The 22,569-nt window shown below is 40.1% G+C and overlaps 1 protein-coding gene across 1 annotated transcript in view; it reads left to right on the forward strand.

Annotated features, from left to right (window-relative positions):
- Positions 1-22,569, forward strand: part of zcchc14 (zinc finger, CCHC domain containing 14) — a 117,347-nt gene that overhangs the window by 89,357 nt on the left and 5,421 nt on the right. Inside the window, exons 11-12 of the mRNA XM_043706822.1 lie at positions 279-422; positions 7,730-9,184. Coding sequence (XP_043562757.1) covers positions 279-422; positions 7,730-9,184 — 1,599 coding nt within the window. The remainder of the gene's footprint in view (positions 1-278; positions 423-7,729; positions 9,185-22,569) is intronic.

Consider the following 22,569-nt stretch of genomic DNA (forward strand, 5'->3'; position numbering starts at 1 on the left):
CTGAGCCTTCCCACCCCCCTTTTCTGCATAATGATAAAATCAAATAACTCTGTTATTTGCGCATATCATTTTCATTTTGACAATTGCTAATTTAGCATATAATATAAACAGATTTTTAAACTATCTCTATTTAACGAAAATATATTGTGTATTTTTTCTCTGATTTTACAGTTGAATAATTCAGTAAAATAAAACAGTATCTTGATTTCCTCTTGATATGTTTTTAACTTCAAAACTCTGAAGTATTTGATGACTCAGTGTTTTCTGTTTCTTCACAGAACTCCGAGTGGACATAGAACAGCACAGTCGTATGGGAATTAAAGATAGTGGATCTTCCTCTGAATATTCCAGCTCACCATCAAGTCCAATAGGAATCCAGGGAAGGGAGGAGAGTTCAGATAGTGCAGATGAAAATGACAGACGTAAGTTTTGACAATTTGATGAGGGCATAAAGTGTTAGCAGTTTTAAATGACAAACATGGTTTTCTAGAACTTGAGAAAGGGAAAAATGATTGCTTCACCTAGATTTATGACTGATATTATTTTGTTCTGTATTTTCATTTTAATTCAACAAGTAGTGTTAGATCACAAAGTATGGAAAATTGCCATTTCATAGTTAATGTCTATTATCCTGTGTGTTGTATGTTGATGATTAAACAGTCAACTTCTTAGAAATTTTTCGGTAATTTTTAATTTGTGGTTAATATGAAATGTATTATTGTATTTTAGCAAAGTCATACTACTTTTTTTCTGAAAGCCATTGCCTTTATTTATGGATGGAAGGTTCTTCATTCACAAAAATGTTGTTTCTTTTACATTGACGTATTCATGAAATGTAAAAAAACGCACAGATGTAAACATAATCTTGAGCACTAGCCAAAATATTTAGTGAACTTGATTTCTGTAAACTCAGCTGTGGTAACAAATCTCAGCTAGGCAAGCAGGAGGCATGCTATTGCTAACATCAGTGCTATGGGGAAGAGAGGAAAAAATCCACTAAACCTCCAGCATATAATTCCATTTTCTGTAGATATGAAGTTATCTGGGATTGTATTCCACTGTTACGTGGCTTCCCAACATTCACACTGTAGACTTCTAAATTAAGTGGCTAAACTGGACCTGGTCCTATGGAACACCAGGAGGAATAAAAACGTGAGGGATAATGAAAACTGGAAGCAAATATTGAAATGTATAAAAGGCACTTTCACCAACTCTATTTTTTTTACCAATTTTATGATCTGAATTATTAACTTATGTTATGGCATTCTATGCTCATCTTTATCAATATGGGTCATAACATTATTGCTATTGAAAGCAAATTTTAACAAAAAAAACTATTTTAGTTTGCAAAGATATTGATTTTTTTTTTCCTTTCCTTGTCCAATTGGTCATGTGAAGACTCAAAAATAGTTTGTAATTTTATATAAATCATGTCAGAAGAGCTTTTCATGGACAAAATCATAAAAAGAACAAAGCTTAAACAATTAGAGGATTCCTACTTAGGAATTCATTGACATCTTCATCTGTCAGTCTGTTCCTCTATTGTAAAGTATGTACTAATGCACATTTAAAATGTTTTAGAAATTCTAATATTTCTAGATCGATGATGTTTGACCTGATTATGGCATTACATCATGTAGAATGCTTGAATTCTTTTGAGTTAGATCAATTAAGGTGAGAATGGGGCATGCTTATAGCTTTTGTTTTCCTCAACTAGAGAGGTTTAATCAAAAGGAGTTTCAATTCTTAGAAATATTTTAGATATACGCATTTCATAGTATGTTTGGCAAAGTTTTTTGCTGTATGTAACCCAAGATGGTACAAACCACAGCTACAGTGAACTACTAGTGTTAAAAGGGGTCAATGTTTAGCCTGTAACAGTGGTGGCAGTTAAGGAGCTGATCTCCCTTGGCCAGGGAATACACCACCCCGTACCCATTTGTCCAGCCCTGTTAGAATTTTACAAGCTTCAATGAGATCCCCTCTCATTCTCCTAAACTTTCTTGCAAGAACAAGAAAATGACAGAGCAATTAAACAACCAGAACAGAAAAGGACAATAGAGCACAGGAACAGGCCTTCCAGCACTCCATTCCGCTATCACATTTTATCCTTCCATACTAACACTATCTTCACTTAAAGTAGCTGTATTCCCCTATCTCCTTCCTATTCTTGTATTCATCCAGGTGCTTCTTGAATACTGCTATTGTGTCTGCTTCTACCACCTTCTCTGGCAGTGCCTGACAGTTCCAGGCACTCACCAGACTCTGTGTGGAAAAACTTGCCCTGTACTTTCTTTTAATCATTCCTCCTTCACCTTGAAACTGTGTCCCCTAATAATTGACCCCTCCACCCTAGGGAAAAAGTCTCATACTTTCCACTCTAACCATGCCATTCACAATTTTGGAATATTATGTACAGTTCTGGTCACTACACTACTAAAAGGATGTGGATGCTTTGGAGATGGTACAGAAAAGGTTTACCAGAATTTGCCTGGTATGGGGGATTTTAGCTATAAAAGAAGGGTTTGTTTTCACTGGAACGCAGGAGGCTCGGGCAACCTGAGAAGTTTATAAGATTGTGAATGGCCTAACATTAGACTAGATTCCCTACAGCGTGGAAACAGGCCCTTCGGCCCAACAAGTCCACACCGACCCTCTGAAGAGTAACCCACCCAAACCCATTTCGCTCTGACTAATGCACCTAACACTATGGGCAATTTAGAATGGCCAATTCACCTGACTTGCACATCTTTGAACTGTGGGAGGAAACCGGAGCACCTGGGGGAAACCCACGCAGACACTGGGAGAATGTGCAAACTCCACACAGACAGTCACCCGAGGCTGGAATTGAATCTGGGTCCCTGGTGCTGTGAGGCAGCAGTGCTAACCACTGAGCCACCATGCCAGACTATACTGAAGCTGCAGCATAAGTTGTCTATCCTTATACTCAGTGCCCCTTCCAATAAAGGCAAGCATGCCATAGACCTCTTTTACTACCTTCTCTATCTGCACTGCCACCTTCAGTGATCCATGGACCTGCATACCCAGATCCCTCTGCATATCAGTACTCTATTATTTTCACCTGTACTTGATCTTACCAAATGCATCACCTCACATTTAGCCGGATTAAACTCCATCTGACATTTTTCTACCCATGCTTCCAACTACTGTCTATCTTGCTGTATCCTTTGACAAACCTGTTCACTTTCCACAACTCCACCAATCTTTGTGTCATCTGCAAACTTACTAATTAGACAATCCATGTTTTCCTCCAAATCATTGATGCAGACCACGAGTAGCAGGGGTCCCAGCACTGATCCCTGTGGAACACCACTAGTCACAACACTCCATTCCGAAAAGCATCCTTCCATCTCCCGTGACTAAGCAAGTTCTGTATCCATCTTGCCAGCTCATCCCGATATCATGTGTACCAGTCTGCCATGACGGACCTTGTCAGATGCTTTACTGAAGTCCATGTAGACAACATCAACCACTTTTCCCTCATCAATCATCTTCTTCACCTCCTTAAATGTCAGACATGACTTTCTCCACACAAATCCATGCTGTGTATCACTAAGTCCATTTGCTTCTAGATGTATATAGATCTGGTCCCTGAGAATCTTTTCCAATAATTTCTTTACCACCGATATGAGACTCACAGGCCTGTAATTTCTTGGATTATCCCTGCTACCTTCTTAAACAATCACTTTAGTTCTCTCTTCGTAGAAGTCACAACTAATTTTCCAGAAATGCGACAGAAGCAAGGAGGAAGCAAAAGGAATTATTAGTTTTAAAAGAAGTGCTGGAGAAGTTATTAGTTCCTTGTCTCTTTCACTCTGGTAGCTACACTGTATGGATTAGTGCCACATTTTGTTTGATACTGCTACTCTGTGTTTCCCCAGTTTGAATGTCTGTATAAATGCACATTATTAATGTGGTCATCAACTAGTGGCTGCAATAATTGGTTTCTATTCATTTTGACCAATTTCCTTCGATTCCAGCTTCCGGGCTGAGTTTTTCTTTGAGCTTTATTGGCCTTGGCATTGCTTACACTTGGAGTCATTCTCCATCAACTCTTACCTTAAATTCAAGGGTGATTACGTCATCTCTCCTTTGTCACCAATGCTCAGAATATTTTCTCATCAAGCTGTTTAGGGATGTTATTAGACACCTCTGGAGTACGTGGGACAAGAACCCAGGCTTCCTGGTTCAGAAGTAGGGACGGTACTACTGTATTACAAGAACCCCTACCACCAACTGCTATATCCATTTCTGGATAAAGCCTTAAAAAAGAGCCAAATAGTTAAGGTAGAACTCAAATTAAGTGTTAGTCTACAGGTTATTGGTTACTAGATGTTACAGTGCCTTTCCATCACTTAATTAATCATGGGGAGGTTGGGGGGAGTCTTGATGGCGGTTATTTGATGGGTTAAATTTATCTTGTTCTTTATAGATGAGACTTCTCAGGTCAATTTTTATTTAGTTATGGTAGTGACTACTTCTAGTTAGGCAGTTATCACTACAGCCTGAACGCTCTCAAGCTGGTGCCCATCACTGTATTTACCTCCTTTTTGGTGTCAGATGCAATGTACTTAATTGGCTGGCCACTGGAATCTATGATCTGGGAATGTTGCGAAGAGGCCAAATGGGATTATCTGCTTGTTATATTGGCTCGAGAAGCTTACATACATTTCAGACATGTCTCTTTTATGCTTCTGATGGGCTCTGCTATTGTTAAACATGTGATGTTGTGGAACTGAGTCCAGTCAGTTTTGCCTGATAATCCACTGCCATTCTCAACTGGGTGTGGTTAACTGGAGAGTCTTGCTGCAATTAAAATATTAAACGTTACATTTCTTCTTACCAAAGGTAGAAAATCAAACAAACACAGTTAACAGTGTCTGTGTGGGCGGCACGGTGGCCCAGTGGTTAGCACTGCTGCCTCACAGCGCCTGTAGACCCGGGTTTGCAATTAAAATATTAAACGTTACATTTCTTCTTACCAAAGGTAGAAAATCAAACAAACACAGTTAACAGTTCAACACCAGCGTACATAAACACCTAGCCATGCTGGACTTGTACACCTCACAAGGACTTGACCTCCCCTGCTTCGGGCTTGACCTCGCCCCAACTTGCTTTCACTGCCAGCCACCTGTTCCCGTTCTCATTGCAGGCAATTTCAGCTGCCTGTTCTCACTCTTGCTTTGCATGTTGTTTCTATTCAGATAATCATCTAATGCCTTTTGAATAACTCTATTGACTTTGCTTCCATCACACTTTTTCAGGCAGTGCATTCCAGACCTCAGTAACTCCTTGTGTGAAAAAATTTCTTCTCACATCACATTTGCAAGACAATTTGAATTTGTGCTCTCTCATAGAATCCCTGCAGTGTGGAAGCATGTCATTTGGCCCATCAAGCCCACACTGACTCTCCAAAGAGCATCCCACCCAGACCCACCGCCTATCCTACCCCTATAATTCTGCATTTTCTCCAAATGCTTATCCACCTAACCTGCGCATCTTTGGACTGTAAGAGGAAACTGGAGCACCTAGAGGAAACCCATACAGACATGGGGAGTTTGCACACTCCCCATAGATAGTTGCCCGAGATTGGAATTGAACTTGGGTTCCTGGTGCTGAGAGCCAGGAGTGCTAACCACCGAGCCACCATGTCTCTCATTCTGTATATTTTCACAAGTGGGAACAGTTTCTCCCTTTATCCAGGCCTATCCAGGAAAACAATCCCCACCTGTTCTCATAACTTAAGTTTCTTATCCCTCGAGCCAATTTTGTAAGTTACTCCTGCACACTGTCCAATATATTTGCAGCATTTCTATAGTGTGACATTCAGAACAGTACACAGTATTCCAGCTGAGGTCTAACAAATGTCTTGTATAAGTTCAGCATAACTTTTTTTGTACCCTATGTCCCTATTATTAAAGCCCAGAATGCTATATGCTTTATTAAATGCTTTCTTCAGCTTTCCTGCTACCTTCAATCACCCTGATCTATGACTGCATACAGCCAGGTCTCCCTGCTCCTGTACCACTTTAGTATTGTATCTCAAATTTTATTTTGCCTTTCCATGTTCTCTCCACCAAAATGCATGACCTCGCACTTCTCTGCATTGAACTTCATCTGCCCTCTTCTGTCCACTCCACCAACTTGTCAATATGTTTTTAGAGTTTTACACTATCTTGCTCAAAGTTTTCATTGCTTCCAAGTTTCATATCACCCACATCATTGTTGAAATTCTTTCCTGCACTCCAAGATTTAAATCATTTATATATGTCAGATAAAGCAAGGGTCCTGGTACTGACCCCTGGAGGAACCCCTCTATAAACCTTTTCCAGCCCAAACATTATCCATTGACTGGTGCTCTCTGTTTCCTATTACTTAGCCAATTTTGTGTCCACTTTGCTACTATCCCTCTTCTTCCATGAGCTATAAATTTTCTCACCAGTCTGCTGTGTGGCACTGTATTGAATGTCTTTTAAAAAATCCCTGTACACATCATTGAAAGCATTACCTTCAATGACCCTTTCTATTTTCTTCAAAGAATTTCCAACTTAGTCTATCTGGTCAGCATTCACCCTCTGAAGAGTATCCCACCCTGCCCCCGTATCGCTGCATTTACCACCTAATTTACCAGGCTAATCCACCTGTCCTGCACATTCCTGGACACAACAGGGCAATTTAGCATGGCCAATCCACCTAACCCACACATCTTTGGACTGTGGGATATTTGAAAGCTAATTCATTAATCTTGAATACTTAATAAATATTATCAACAATCTGTTCTGGTCCATCCACATTGATACTATGGTCATGAAAGCACAACTAAAAAAACCTTTAACAGAAAGCTAAGGACATTTGGCATGTCCATAATGACTCTTACTGATTTTTACAGATATACTATAGAAAGCATCTTATCCAGATGCATCACAGCTTAGTATGGCAACTGGTCTGTTCAAGACAGCAAGAAATTTCAGAGTTATGAACATAGACCAGTTTGTTGTGCACACCAGCCTTCCATCCATACTTCCTGCTGCCTCAGGAAAGTAGCTAACATAATCAAAGACCTCACCCACACCACCATCTTCCACCAGAAGATATAAAAGTTTGAAAACACATACTATCAGATTCAAGAACAGCTTCTTCTCTGCTGTTATCATATTTTTGAATAGACGTCTCGTAGGTTAGAGTTGATCTTCCTCTGTACCTTTTCTGTAGCTATAACACTATATAGAGGAACCTTGATTATCCAAAGGACATGGGCGGGGAGTATTTCATTCTGTTAATCGAATGCCGGATAACATAGTTAGCCAAGCATCGGAACCTTGCAATCTTGTTCCAATAATCCAAAACTTGGTTAATTGAATGCCGCGTAATCAAGGTTCCTCTGTATTCTGCATTCTGTTCTATTAATCTGATGTATATATGTAAGGTATGGTTTGTCTGGTTAACATGAAAAATATTACTTTTCACTCTAACCCAATATATATGACAATAATAAATCAAATCAAATTGAAGAATCTATCACTTTAAAAACTGTTTAATATACATAGAGATGTTGAGTATTCTAATAGTTTTGTGCTGCATATTATGATGAAATGCTACATTGGCAGTCATTCATCAATACTCATTGTCCATTTTATACAATGTTTATGTGAATATATTATTGCACATTTTCTAATGTTGTTTCATTTTCATGTAATTTTTATTGCAGATCCCGAGAACACATTGGACATTCAAATAAAAGAAAAACCAGCAATGTTATCAACTCACCTGAGCAACCTAAATACTGGCTCATGGAGACCCACAGCACAAGTCTCTCCAGTGCAAAATGAAACTGGATTGGCTCACCCTAGCCATGTATCTTCTGCCGTTTCCACTGTACAGTTCATGCCAGTGATCTCTTCAAACATTGCCCCCAGCCGAATGCTAAATTCAGTACGGAAATCAGAAAGAGGTAGTTTTGATATGAAGCCTATTACTGGAGTTTCTTCTCCAATCCATGCAAGTTCATCTGTTGATCTTGGAAGCAAACTTCATGAAGGACCTGCCAGTAGCTTCAAAGTAGAGAAAAAGTTTGCCTCTCTTGGAGCCATGGTTGTGGATGTAATGCCAACTTCTCCACTTCAGGCTTCCCAAATATCCACTAGTGTTATGGAAAACAGTGGGATTCCATCTAAAGTTGTAAACTTTGGCATTAGAACTAAAGTTGGACCTCCTTCCATGGATAGTACACCTAAAACAACTCCATTAACATTACCGAAAGTGGACACCAGTTCTTCCACTACAACATCTAACCCTGCATATAACCTTCCTCACGCTCCAATGAAGCTTCTTGTCTCCTCCTCTATTCCTACAGAATCTATGCTGGTGGGACAAACTGCCTATAATAGTGTTGTACAAGTTAAAAGTGTCTCACCTGCTGTAATAAGTTCAAGGACAGTTCCTTATTCAGCCAACACCAAAGTTGCCTTTTCAACAATGCAGTGTTCACCTGTAACTTCCATCTCTGGCCCTTTCTGTGCGAATAATAACAATGCACCTGCCAATAGTCACTCTTCTGTGTCCTTCACAAACATTGTGAGTGTGCCAAATTGTCCTATTCCTAGCTCCAGCCCAACCCTCTCCTCTGTGGCTGAAAACAGTTATATTAACAGCAATAATGGTAGTGGTGGCTCAGGAATGAATGTCCCTATGCAGCAGCAGCAGCAGCAAACTGGGTGTAATGTGTGCAGTTCATGTGGCTGCAGTGGAAACTGTGGTTCAAATCCTGTCACAATTAACTATGCCAATTACTTCCAAAGCCCATTTTCAGGCCATTCAGTGTTAACTTTTCCAATTTTCCCATTCAATCCATTATGTAATAGTGGTTACATCAGCACCCAATATAATAATGGTACTGCCTTTCCCTATCCAGTTGTTCCACCCCCTGCTTACAATACTGGCTTGACTCCTGATTCCATCTTAAGTGGGCAATCAAACTTTGTCATGCCTCCCATGCAAAATTTCCTGGGTGGTACCACTGCAGTATATCAGACACAAAACATGCTAGGAAGCACAAATGGACCAGGACATAAAAAGAACGGGCATATTTCATGCTACAATTGTGGGGCTAATGGACACCGAGCTCAGGATTGCAAGCAGCCAGCTATGGATTCTAATCAGCAAGGTAATTTATACCAGCATTTATACAAAACTGTATATTGGTAAACTTTCTTGAATTGTCAGAATTAATTCATTTGGAATCGGTGCAGTTTAAAATTAATATAGAGGTTTGTTTTATTTTCAACAGCTCTCTGTTTATACAGCACTGTTGGTGAGACTTAAATAAAGCCCACTCAGCTAGCCCATGGCTTTTCATAGCAACATTAAAACAAAATATGACTGAGCCTCTTGAGATATTAGGTCAGATAACTAAAAACTTGGTCAAATAATTTCTTTTTAAGAAGTGAATTACAGGGAGAAAAAGCAAGATAAATGTCAGGTTGATATTACAGGGCATGGGCCACAGAAGGCAGAGGCCCAGTGGTAGAACAATTAAAATAAAGATGCACAAGAAGTCAGAACAAAGGAATGCAGATATCTCTGAGGGGTGTAGGCTTGGAGGAGATCAGAACTAGAGAGGGATGAGGCAGTAGGATGAGAATCTTAAAATAAATACATTGATTAAATATGACTCAATGTAAGTCAGCACTCACAGTAGTGTTAGGAAAAGGGACTTGGTGCAAGTTAACGTGATCTATTGAGCTTTGGATGACCTTAAGCTTACAAGGTGTTACAGATGGGAGACCAGCAGGGTTGTGTTTAAAATTCAGATTCAATGTGACAAAGACATGAAAGGGGATATCAAAAGTAGATGAGGTGAAATCTAGCGATATTTCATTGGTGCAAATAGGTGATCTTAGTACTGGCATGAATTTGAGGCCAGAAGCTCATATTGGGGTCACATATAACATCAATTTTACCAATTTATTCGCTTTAATCTCAGACTGTTAGCAGGAAGGGGGATGGAGTCAGGAGCGAGGGAATGAAGTTTTGAGTGGAAGCAAAAATACTGATTTCTAGTATTTAATTAGAGAAAATTTTGTAAGGTTGCCCAAAGCTCTGCGACCCATGTCTTAAATTGCACTAAGTCATATTCCCTGTTTGTGCTCCCTGGCTCATGGTTAATCAATGTCTTGATTTTAAAATTCTCCTACTGCCTCACCCTTCTCTTAACACTAAACTTCTCCAAGCCCACAAACTTTCAAGGTATCTACATACTGTACTAGATACCAAATGAGCAACTGATCATATTTCAATAATGGAAGAGTTGAGAGAGCTGGTGATGAGGTATAGCTGGGTATCGTTAGTGTACATGTGAAAAATGATGTGCATTTGGATAATGTTGCTAAAGGGCAGCATGTCAATCAAAAATGGACGGAATATCAATCAGTAAAATAGGAAGAAATGAGTTGGGTTAGTTCACTTTTTATTTTAAAGCATAAAATCTTTGAAGCTCAGAACAGTTTCTGAAGATGAAACATGAGAGCTCAGAATCTTTGTTGTTGAGTTGTCATTATAGTTTTTCCCACTTTCTAAATAATTGTGCTTTTATTTTAAATCTTTCATTGCAGCTCGCTGGCAAACATGCAGTTAACTTATTATGTGATATAACTTGAGCATACCCTGAAGTGGGAGGAAGAAATGAAAGCTTGGAACTATTAATTTTTGCTAATTTTTTTAAGCCTTAACACTGTGCAATCAATTAATTGTTGTGAATGTCTCGAGAGTAATTTCACATGTTTGCTAGAAGAAAGCTTGGCCTTCGAAGCAAAGGAAAGCTAATAATAGGGAACAGTCCTTTTAGTACAGTTTCCAAAAAAAAACTGCTGAGTTTTTCCGATACTTTTTTATTTTTGTTTGCCTAAGAGCATGTGAATAGATCATTTAGCCTCTCAAGCCCAATTTGTGGATGCATGAAAGCTTCATGCAAATTTCACTTTTGAAAGGCTTGGATCTCACTTGAGACTATGTCCCCAAGTTTTAGCCTCCCCAAGTCGTGAAATTTTCGTCCCTATCTAACCCATTAGTTTTCTTCTAATTCCTTGAAAACTTTGCTTTTAAAAAATCACCACTTAACCTTCTAACTTCCTTGGAATACATTTTTAGTTTGTTTAATCTTATAGTTTAACTCCTGGAGATCTGATTTCATTTTAGTAAATCTATGTTGCTATCTCTCTCTGACCAACTGATCTTTCGCAAGCTGTTGTGTCCAAAATTGCTCCCTTTACTCCAGGTGTGGTTCAACTAAGGCTTCATGCATCGAAAGCATGACTTCTACCCCCTTCCAGAATATTCCTTGATTGTATTTATATGTACTTTCTAGTATTGCTGCACACCTCTGAAAATTCCAGGTTGATACCTTTATAACAGCTTTCCTTTGAGTCTCTGATTTCAGAGCATTTTAAGAATTTTCTTGTTTAAAAGATTAAAAGAAAATATAGAACTTGTGTTAATATAGCATCTTGAACAAGCTCAATGTTCCAAAGTGCTTTATGATTACTGATTTATTCTGAGCACATCATGTAGACCATACTTCATTACAGCAACTGATTTGAATACATTGAGGTGTCTCAAGATGCAATGAGATAATGACCAGATTATTTTTATAGCATTGTTAATTAAGAGATAAATATTGGACAGAATACTGGGGTGAGCACCCCTACTCTTTTTCTTAATATCTTTTAAATTCATCTGAGAAGATGGAAAGGATATCTGTTTAGTGTCAAAAAAAGATAGCATCTCTAACGGTACTGTGCACCAAGAGCAGTACACTAAAATATAAACCTATTTTTTGAATGTTCGAAACTTTTGAAATGTTTAAATTCTAGTAGCACACTAGCTTTGAGTTTTGAGGGGAATTATATAAATTATTTTCCAGGATTCAACCAACCTACAAAATACCTAATGTAGTAATGAATAGATTAATATACTAATGGTTAAAGTTATGGCTGTGAATGTTTAAAAAGTTCTTGTTTTACTAGTTGAGTTCTTCATTGAAAATCTGTGCACTCATTTTGTGAAATACCTGTATGCCTATGAAATATTAATAAGTTTGAGCTTTAAGTGCTTAGATCATGGTCTTGTCTTTGAGTCAAAGAAAGACTAGACAAAGAATTGGACTAACTATTCTTACTACTTTGTGGAGAAATATTATAAAATCTGGCTTCCACTAGTTCTAATGAGGAAGTGCTGGATGCACTTATGAGGATATGTCAGGAACAATCCAGACAGATCCAAAAGCTTGTAATAGACAAAATCTGACTCTGATTTGTTGCTATTGTCTACTGTTTACACAAATATTGTCTGAATGACCTAAGATGTGTTTAAAGCTTTACATTATTCTGAGTCTCCAGCATTTTTAAGAAGTTTCTTTACAGTTAGAAATCTCTGGTTGCACCAGGCTATACTGGGCCTTTCATTTAGTCACATTTCCCGATACTAAAGTGTGATTACATCAACTTTTAAAAAACACAAAGACCAAGTTTACTTTGAACAGCCATTAATAAACAAAAATTCATGATGGATTGAATTAACTTCTACTCTGATGCATATTCAGTCCATGATTTGTAGTTTGGGAACCATATATGATGGCTCTTACAAACACATGCAAGAATTGTTTGTGTGCCTTAATTTCCAATTTTATCTCCTTCCTGAGTATAACTTGACAAAATGAAATTAAAATGCAGTAGTAATTGTGACAGTTCTAAGAATTCAACATCACATGGCTGGATTTGTTATAAAAACAGTCTGGAAGGTATGTGCTGCACACTGAAACGTGAAATGTGCTAAACTTTGGGCATGTTGCAGTATCTTGTGAGGTTGAATTCTATCCATTTGACTCAACACCTTGAATATTTGAGATTGTGAGAGCAGTTCCACTGAGTAATTTAGCCCCTGATCATTTCAACCTTCGTCTCTTCAGCTTAAGCTTTTTTTTAATAATCTGAGTCCTTGTCCAAATTTTAGTTGCACTTCCTAAGGTCATCTTTGTTTTGGCATCTACTTTTGTCCGATTATCCCGTTTTGGGGTGTTTACATATGTTCAAGGCATTATATAAATGTGAGTTTTCATAGATGCCTTCAATGGCTATGTCTAAATGTCAGAAGCCTCTGAATATAGACAATCAGTAAAAGGATAAAGTTGTGGCAAGTTAGGTGTAAATTAATAGAGGAACAGGAGTTGAAACTTCAGCCCTTTGGCGGCTCTGCAATTTAACAAGACCATATTTTATCTCTATTTTAATTTCATCTACCTACTTTGAATCAGTAACTCTTAATACCCTTTCCCAAAAAGAATCTATTAACTGTAGCCTCATCAGCTTTTTGGGAGAGGGAATTCTCGATTTACATTGCTCCTTGTGTGAAGTACTTTCTGACATCACTCTGAGTAATCGAGCTAATTTATTCTACATGCTTGCTCTAGGAAGTAATTTTCTGCATACACCTAATGAAATCCTTTGATCATCTCAAATAGCTTTATTAGATTACACATGAATAATTCCACATTCAAGGAAATATAAGTCTAGACTCTGCAATTTACCCTCATTTTAATTCATTCAAGGGATGTAGGAATCTCTAGCTGAGTCAGCATTTATTGACCATCCCTAGTTGCTCTTGAGAGCATGATGGTGAGTTACCTTTTTGAACAGCTGAGTCTATTTGGTATAGGTATGCTGCTAGGAGGGGAGCCCCAGGATTTTGATCCAGCGACAGTAAAGGAATGCAATAGTAGTGGTTCTGGGTTTACAAGATGCTGCCAAAGGAATCTTAATGAATTTCTGCAATACATTTTGTAGATAGAGCACACTGTTGCTTCTTTGCATCAGTGGTAGAGTGAGTGCATGTTTGTGGATATAGTGTCGTTAAGCAGGCTGCTTTGTGCTGGGTGATGTCAGGCCTCTTCGATTGCTGGAGTTGCACTCATCTAGGCAATGGACAGTATTCTGTCACACTTCCGACTTTTAGACGGTAGACAGGTTTTGGGGAGTTAGATGAGTTACCTACTCAGCTAGAGATTTCCACATCCCTTGAATGAATTAAAAAGACAAGGAAGAAACTATGGTCTCATTCGATGTAACGGCACTGTTCACCTCTATCAACAAAACCCGAGCCAGAGAAACAATAGCCAACCTGCTGGACATACAGAACAGACAAGACGGGGAACCTATCAACAAAGACTGCATACTCAAACTACTGGACCTGTGCCTCACAACACACTTCACATTCAACAATCAAATATATGAACAAATCAACGGCACACCCATGGGCTCACCCATCTCTGGGCTCATAGCAGAAGCGGTAATGCAAAGATTAGAACAAACAGTCTTACCGCAAATTCAACCCAAACTCTGGGCCAGATATGTAGATGACACCTTTGTAATCATTAAAAACACAGAAATAGAAAACACACACCAGATCATCAACACCACACTCATAGGAATCAAATTCACAAGAGAGGAAAAAAAGGACAACCAACTCCCATTCCTAGATGTGATGGTACAGAGAACACCGAACGGAGAATTCACCACAAAGGTATACAGGGAAGCCACACACACAGACCAAGTCCTGAACTACGAAAGCAACCACCTCAACACACACAATCCAGAGGACTAGTCACATTACCATACATCAAGAACATTTCTGAACTGACGGCCAGACTACTACGACCACTAGGACTCATAACAGCACACAAACCAACAGCCACCCTCAGACCACAACTCACCAGGACGAAGGATCCGATACCCAGCATGAGCAAAACCAACGTAGTGTACAAAATCCCATGCAAGGACTGCACAAAACACTACATAGGACAAACAGGAAGACCGCTAACGATCCACATCCATGAACACCAACTAGCCATGAAACGACATGACCAGCTATCCTTAGTAGCCACACACTCCGATGACAAGCAACATGAGTTTTACTGGGACAACACTACTATTATAGGACAAGCCAACCAGAGAACAGCTAGGGAATTCCTAGAGGCATGGCACTCATCCACAGATTCTATCAACAAACACATCGACCTGGACCCAATATACCGGCCACTGCAGCAGAAAGCTGGAACTGACAACCGGAAGAGGCAGAGACAAACCACTATAAATGCCGGAGGAAACATCACAGAAGCGCTTCACAGGAGGCTCCCAAGCATTGAGGATGTCACCTAGACAGGGGACGAAACGTCTGCAACACAAATTCCCAGCTCGGCAAACAGAACCACAACAACGAGCACTCGAGCCAAAAATCTTCTCTCAAACTTTGAATTAAAAAGAAGGTAGATTGCAGAGTCTAGACTTAACTTTCTCTGAGATGTACAGCACAGAAACAGACCCCTTGGCCAACACGTCCAAACCAACCAGATATCCTAAATTAAACTATTCCCATTTGCCAGCATTTGGCCATTTCCCTCTAAACTCTTCCTATTCATATACTCATCTAGATGCCTTTTAAATGTTGTAATTGTAACAGCCTCCACCACTTCCTCTGGCAGTTGACCCAGACTTACTTTGATAGCTACAGTACTTATGAGATCTCAGGCAGCTCAGTTGGTTGGATAGCACATTTGCAATACAAAATGATGCCAACAGTATGGACTCAATTCTCTTGGGAAATAAGGCAGGGAAAGTGACTGAGATGTTGGTAGGGGAGCATTTTGGGATCAGTCATTTCCTATTAGTTTCAAAATAGTTATGAAAAAGGATAGACCTGATCTGAAAGTTAAAGTTTTAAGTAAGGCCAATTTTGATGGTATTAGACAGGAACTTTCAAAAGTTGGTTGCGGGTGGTTGTTCACAGGTAAAATGACATCTGGCTTGTGGGAAGCTTTCAAAAATGTGATAACAAAAGTTCAGCAACATTGTATTCCTGTTAGTATGAAGGGTAAGGCTGACAGGTGTAGGGAACACTGGATAACTAGAGATATTGAGATCAAGAAAAAGAAGGAGGCATATGTCAGGTATAGGCAGTTGAGATCAAGTGAATCCCTGGACGGTATAGGGGAGTAGGTGTACACTGAAGAGGGAAACCAGGAGGACAAAAAGGGGACATGAGATAGCTTTGGCAAATAACGTTAGGGAAAATCCTAAGAGATTCTACAAGGGCTTAGGAATAACTAGGGAGAGAATAAAGCCCTTTTAAAGATCAACAAGGCTGTCCATGTATGGACCCACAGGAGAGGTGTGTAATACTAGACTAATATTTTGCCTCTATTTACTGTGGAGAAAGACATGGAAGCTAGGGAGATTGGGGAAATAAACAGTGACTCTTCAAAAGAGTCCACATTAAAGAAGAGGAGATGCTGAAACTCTTAAAAATGCATCAAGTTAGACAAATCCCCAGGACTTGATCAAGTGTATCCCAGAACATTGTGGGAAGCTAGGAAAGAGATTTGTGGCCTCTTGCAGACATATTTGCATCATCAACAGCCATGGGTGAGGTGCCAAAATTCTGGACAGTAGCTAATGTGCCATTGTTTAAGAAAGGCTGCAAGGAAAAGCCAGGGAACGACAGACCCAGTGAGCCTTACATCAGTGGTGAGTAAGTTGTTGGAGGGGATACTGACAGGTAGGATGCATGCACTTAGAAAGATGAGAACTGATTAGGGATAGTCGGTGTGGCTTTGTGCATGAAAAACAATTTGAGATTTTGAAGAGGGTACCAAGAATACAGATGAAGGTAGAATGGTAGATGTTGTCTACGTGAACTTTAGCAAGGCCTTCGACAAGGTCCCGCATGTTACACTGGTTAGTAAGGTTAGATCATATGGGATCCAGGTAAAAATATCGAATTGGACATAAAATTGTTTTGAAGGCAATAGTCAGAGGGTGGTGGTAAAGAGTTGTTATTTGGATTGGAGACCTGTGACCAGCAGTGTGTCACAAGGATTGCTTCTGGGTCGACTTGTCATTTTATATCAACGATTCGGATGAAAACATAGGTATGGTTATTAAGTTTGCGGATGACACTAAAATTGGTGATATAGTGGACTGTGAAGAAGGTTATCTGTGAATACAATGAGATTTTGATCAGATGATCAATGGCCTAAGAAATGACAGATGGAGTTTAATTTGGATAAATGTAGGGTATCGCATTTTGGTAAGGCAAACCAGGGCAGGACTTACACAGTTAATGGTAGGGCCCCAGGCAGTTTTGTTGAACGGAGGGACCTAGGGGTGCAAGTTAATAGTTCCTTGAAAGTGGCATCGCAGGTAGATAGGGAGGTGAAGAATGCATTTGGCATGTTTACCTCCATTGGTCAGAGCTTTGCGTATCAGCGTTGGATGTCATGTTGGGACTATACAAGACATTGCTGAGGTCACTTTAAAATACTGTATACAAGTGTGATCATAATGCTACAGGCATGATGTTGTTAAACTAGAAAGGACACAAAAAATTATAAGGATGCTGCATGGACTGGAGGGTTTGAGTTATAAGGAGAGGCTGGATAGGTGGGACTTTTTTCCCCTGGAGTATCGGAAACTGAGGGGTGACCTTCTACAGGTTTATAAAATTTGGACAGATACGTGAATAGGAAAGGTTTAGAGGAATGTGGGCCAAATGCAGGCAAATGGGACTAGTTCATTTTGGGATACCAGGTCAGCATGGACAAGTTGTACCAAAGTGTCTATTTCCATGCTGTATGACTCATGCGCTGAGATTACCATGAATAAGTCTCTTTCTCAACCTCTCTCCTCATCTGAGGCATGGTGATCCTCTGGTTAAACCATCATCAGTCTTCTCATGGTCACCATCAGAGAGAGCAGCTGTTGGGTTTTCTGGGGTTATGGCAACTTTACCTTGCTTAGTATTTATTTGGCTTGTACAGTTTAATTTTTGGTCAAAGGTATTCTCCAGGATGTTGATAGTAGGACTTAGCAATGGTAATGTCATTGAATGTCAAGGGCTGATAGTTAGAATTCTCTTGTTGGAGATGGTCAATGCCTGGTACTTGTGTGGCACAAATATTACTTGCCACTTGACAGCCTAAACTTTGAGGATACCTTGGAGATTGTTTTGTTGTATTTAGACATACTGCTTCTGTAACTGCCATTACAAAATGGAGCTGAACATTGTACAATCATCAGCGAATATCTCACTTTTGACCTTATGCTGGAGGGAAGATCATTGATGAAGTGCCTGAAGAATGCTTGGGCACAGGTCAATACCCTGAGGAATTCCTGAAGAGTTGACCGACCTAAACAACAACAACAATTATCTATCTTTGTGTTAGGTATGATTACAGACAGAAGAGAGATTTACCTTAATTCTCATTGACTCCAGTTTTGCAAGGGCTCCTTGATCCCACATGGTCAAATGTAGCTTTGATGTTAAAGGCAATCACTCTCAACTCCCTTTGACAGCTCTGTTCTTTTATCCATGTTTGAACCAAAACTGTAATGATGTTAGAAGCAGGTGTTCCTGGCAGAACCCAAACTGAGCATCAGTGAAACAAGTGTTGCTAGCTCTTCCATCACATTACTGATGGGGTAGTAGTTGGCCTTGTTGGATTTCTCCTATGCTTTTTGTGTACAGTATATACAGTACATACCTGGGCAACTTTCTACATTGTTAGGTGCCAGTGTTGAAGCATAACTGGAACAGCTTAGCTAGGGCATGGCAAATTTTGGAGCACAAGTTTTCAGAACTGTTGCTGAATGTTATTGAATCTATAGCCTTTGCATTTCTTGCTGTAATGTGGTGGACAAAATTAGTGATGCTGGGTAACCCGAGAGGAGGATATAATGGATCATCCACTTAGCGCTTCTGGCTGAAGACTGTTGCAGTGCTTCAACCTTATCTTTTGCACTGATATGTTGGCTCCTCCATTACTGAGGATTGGAATTTGCAGAGCTGGTTCCTCCAGTGAGTTGTTTCATTGTCCATTACCATTCTTGATATGGCAGGACTGCAGAGTTCAGATCCGATCTGTTCGTTGTGGAGTTGCTATCATTTGCATGCTAAACAGCACAAACATCAAGTAGTCTTGTGTTGTAGCTTCACCAAGTTGACATTAATTTTTATGTAAGCTTGATGCTGCTCCAAATATGCATCCTGCACTGTACTTGAGGTGCAGTTCCATACCCGAAAGTAGTAATCCAAACCGGGCTCAAATTTAAGCCGTGTACAGTTATACTGTCACTTCCACCTTTCTGTATCCTAGCCTCCATGAGGAAAAAGAGCAGCTTTCTAAATTGTCGTACCTCTCCATTAGTTCTTATTTGACGGAAGGATGTTGTGAAACTTGAAAGGGTTCAGAAAAGATTCACAAGCATGTTGCCAGGGTTGGAGGGTTTGAGCTATAGGGAGAGGGCGAATTGTCTGGGGCTGTTTTCCTTGGAGCATTGGAGGCTGAGGGGTGACCTTATGGAGGTTTATAAAATCATGAGGGGCATGGATAGGGTAAATAGACAAGGTCCTTTCTCTGGGGTGGGGGAGTCCAAAACTAGAGGGCATGGGTTCAGGGTGAGAGGGGAAAATTTAAAAGGGACCAGAGGGGCAAATTTCATGCAAAGGTTGGTGCTTGTTTGGAATGAGCTGCCAGAGGAAGAGGTGGAGGCTGGTACAATTGCAACATTTAAGGCATTTGTGTGAGTATATGAATAGGAAGGGTTTAGGGGAATATGTGCCCCGTTCTGGCAAAGGGCCTAGATTAGGTCAGGATATCTGATTGGCTTGGACAAGTTGGACTGAAGGGTCTGTTTTCGTGCTGTACATTTCTATGACTCTATGACTACATTATTTGAATCCCTAAATCTTTCTGCTCAATAGATACAATAATTCAGAGTATGAATAGATGTCTTCTTGAATCTGTCCTGCTATTTTGTAGGATCTTTGAATTTCTACTTCTGTTCCACTTAAATATTCTATCTCTAATTTCTTCATTCAGTCGTGCCCAAAGATTTGATAGTGGTCTTGATTAGTATCAATGAGTGAACATCCATTGTTCTCTAAAAGAATTCCGAAGATTGTCAATTCTCCGTGGGATAAGAATTTTTCCTCATTTCATTCCTATATTGTCGACCTCCTATCTTGAGACAACCACCACTCTGGTCTAGAGTCTCAAAACAGCAAAACAGTCTCTCAGCATCTATGTTGTCAAGTCTAAGAATTTCATGTATTTAAATTAAATCACCTCTCATTCTTCAGTGCTCCAGAACATGCAGGCCTACATCAGTCAATATTTTCTCATATAAAGCTTCTAATCCCAGAATCAATCTTGTGAACCTTCAATCCACCTTCTCTAGAGCAAATACATCCTTCCTTATAGACCAGACTATTTATAGTACTCCAAGCGTGATGTTACCAAAGCTCTGTCTTGCAGAAAGACTTTAGGTAGCATCTTCCCATCCCCAAATGACATGGCAATGGTGAGTCAGTTGAGAAAATATGCACGTTTGGAAAAAAATGATATTCTTAACATTAAGAAAAATAACTTCACCTAGAATTTGAATGGCAAGATGAAAATCTTGCCAGTGAATGGTGAGGAGCTAATACACATGCACCTGTACCTCATTAGTATCTAATCTTGCCTCAGTTATATGCAACGTCCTGTTTTGCTACATAGCAGAGAGAAATGAAACACGGTAATTCCTGACATGACAGTCAGAGCTGTCAGTACTTGACACTTCCATTTGATGCTTGTTCCTCTGGGTCTCCATTTTGACCAGCAGCCGCCAACATCTTAGATTACGATCCATGTGCAGCAACTACCTGCATCCATGGAAGTTGGCATTGGATACATATAAACCTAACCATATCATTATGGTACATTTTGGACAATCTGGAATACGGTTCTCCACTTCAGAGCACCACTCTGAAGAGCACCAGCACCTTGTATTGCAATGCTGCCTGCACCCCTTTTTGTGCTCAGTGATAGTCACCAATTTCATGGGTGTAGGGTGCAAATCAGGCTTCTCTTTCTCCCAAAGCACTTACTCAGTTTGTAGCTACTTGAATGCTATCGGTATCTCTGACATGCTTTGCCTTTCTGGGCTCACTCAGCATGCAAAAGTCAGAATTTATGTGCTCACAGTAGTTCTATCTTGTCCTGCCGTTTAGCACAGAAAAGCCACACAATTTGCCACGGTTGTCAATATTGTGGGTCAAGGGGGTGGACGTGTTGCTACACAGCACACACTGCATGTGCGTCAGATAAATGACCATGTCTCTCAGTCTAAGGGGTGTTGTCCTTGGTCAGTCAAAGGGTGTGTAATCTCATCCAGGGGCACTTGGGACAGTCAGGAACAGGGTTGTGAATCACTGCAGTCCAGGGATGGGCCACAGTCAGTCTTGCAAGTCTGAGTGAATGAGGGCATTAGCCTTCGACTATAGGAGGATAGAGATGGGCTGGTCAGATGGCCTGATCAGTGGCAAATAGAATTCAACCTAGATAAGAAGAGGTGATGTACCTGGGTAGGAGAAACAAGATAAGGGAGTACATGGTGAATGATAGGACTGTGGGAAGCACTGAAGATCAGAGGGACATTGGTGTGCATGATCTCCAGTCGCTTAAGGTAGCAGGACAGATGGATAAAGTGTTTAAGAATGCATATGCGATACATGTTTTTATTAGCTAAGACATAGAGTTTAAGAGCAGGGAGCTTCTGTTGAAACTATTGTTTAGGCCACAGCTAGAGTATTGTGTGCAGTTCTGGAATCCATGTTATAGGAAAGCGACTGGCCTAGCTGGAGTCCCCAGCTGTGCATTGAGATCCTGTGTGGACCAGCTGCAGGAGTACTTGCTGACATCTTTAACCTGTCCTTACTATAATCTGAAGTCCTTACCAGCTTCAAGAAGATCACTATTATCCATTGCTAAAGAAAACTCTTACAATGTCCCTCAATGAGTACCGCCTGGTGGCTCTGACCTCCATAATTAGGAAGTGTAGGAAGTGCTTCGAGAGGTTAGTCATGGCTCCTATCAACTTTAGCCTCCCAGCCTGCCTTAAACCATTGCAATTCACCTGTCGCAACAGGACCGTGGCAACCGGCATCTCCCTGGCCCTACACTTATCCCCGGAACATCTGGATAAGCAGGATACCCATGGCTGGCTTCTACTTATTGACTACAGTTCCACTTTGAACACTATAATTCCAACCAAACTAATCTCTAAACTCTGAGACCGAGGTCTCTGCTCTGCCTTCTGCAACTGAATCCTCAATTTCCTAATCTATAGACCGTAATCAGAGAGGATAGGCAACAACACTTCCTCCACAACAATCTTCAACACTGGCACCTCTCAAGGCTGTGTATTCAGCCCCTTATTGTACTCTCTATACACTCATGACTGTGTGGCCAAATTTCATTCCAACTCCATCTACAAGTTCACTGACAACACTATCATTTTTGGCCAGATCTCAAACAATGACGAGATAAAGAAAAAGATAATGGTTCGTGGCGTGGTGTCAAGATAATCTCTCCATCAACATCAGCAAAACTAAAGAGCTGGTCATTGACTTCAGGAAGCAAGATGGAGGGCACATTCCTGTCTACATTAATGAAGCTGAAGT

The sequence above is a fragment of the Chiloscyllium plagiosum genome, chromosome 17 (genome assembly GCF_004010195.1).
Source record: "Chiloscyllium plagiosum isolate BGI_BamShark_2017 chromosome 17, ASM401019v2, whole genome shotgun sequence".
NCBI classification, from domain to species: Eukaryota; Metazoa; Chordata; class Chondrichthyes; order Orectolobiformes; family Hemiscylliidae; genus Chiloscyllium; species Chiloscyllium plagiosum.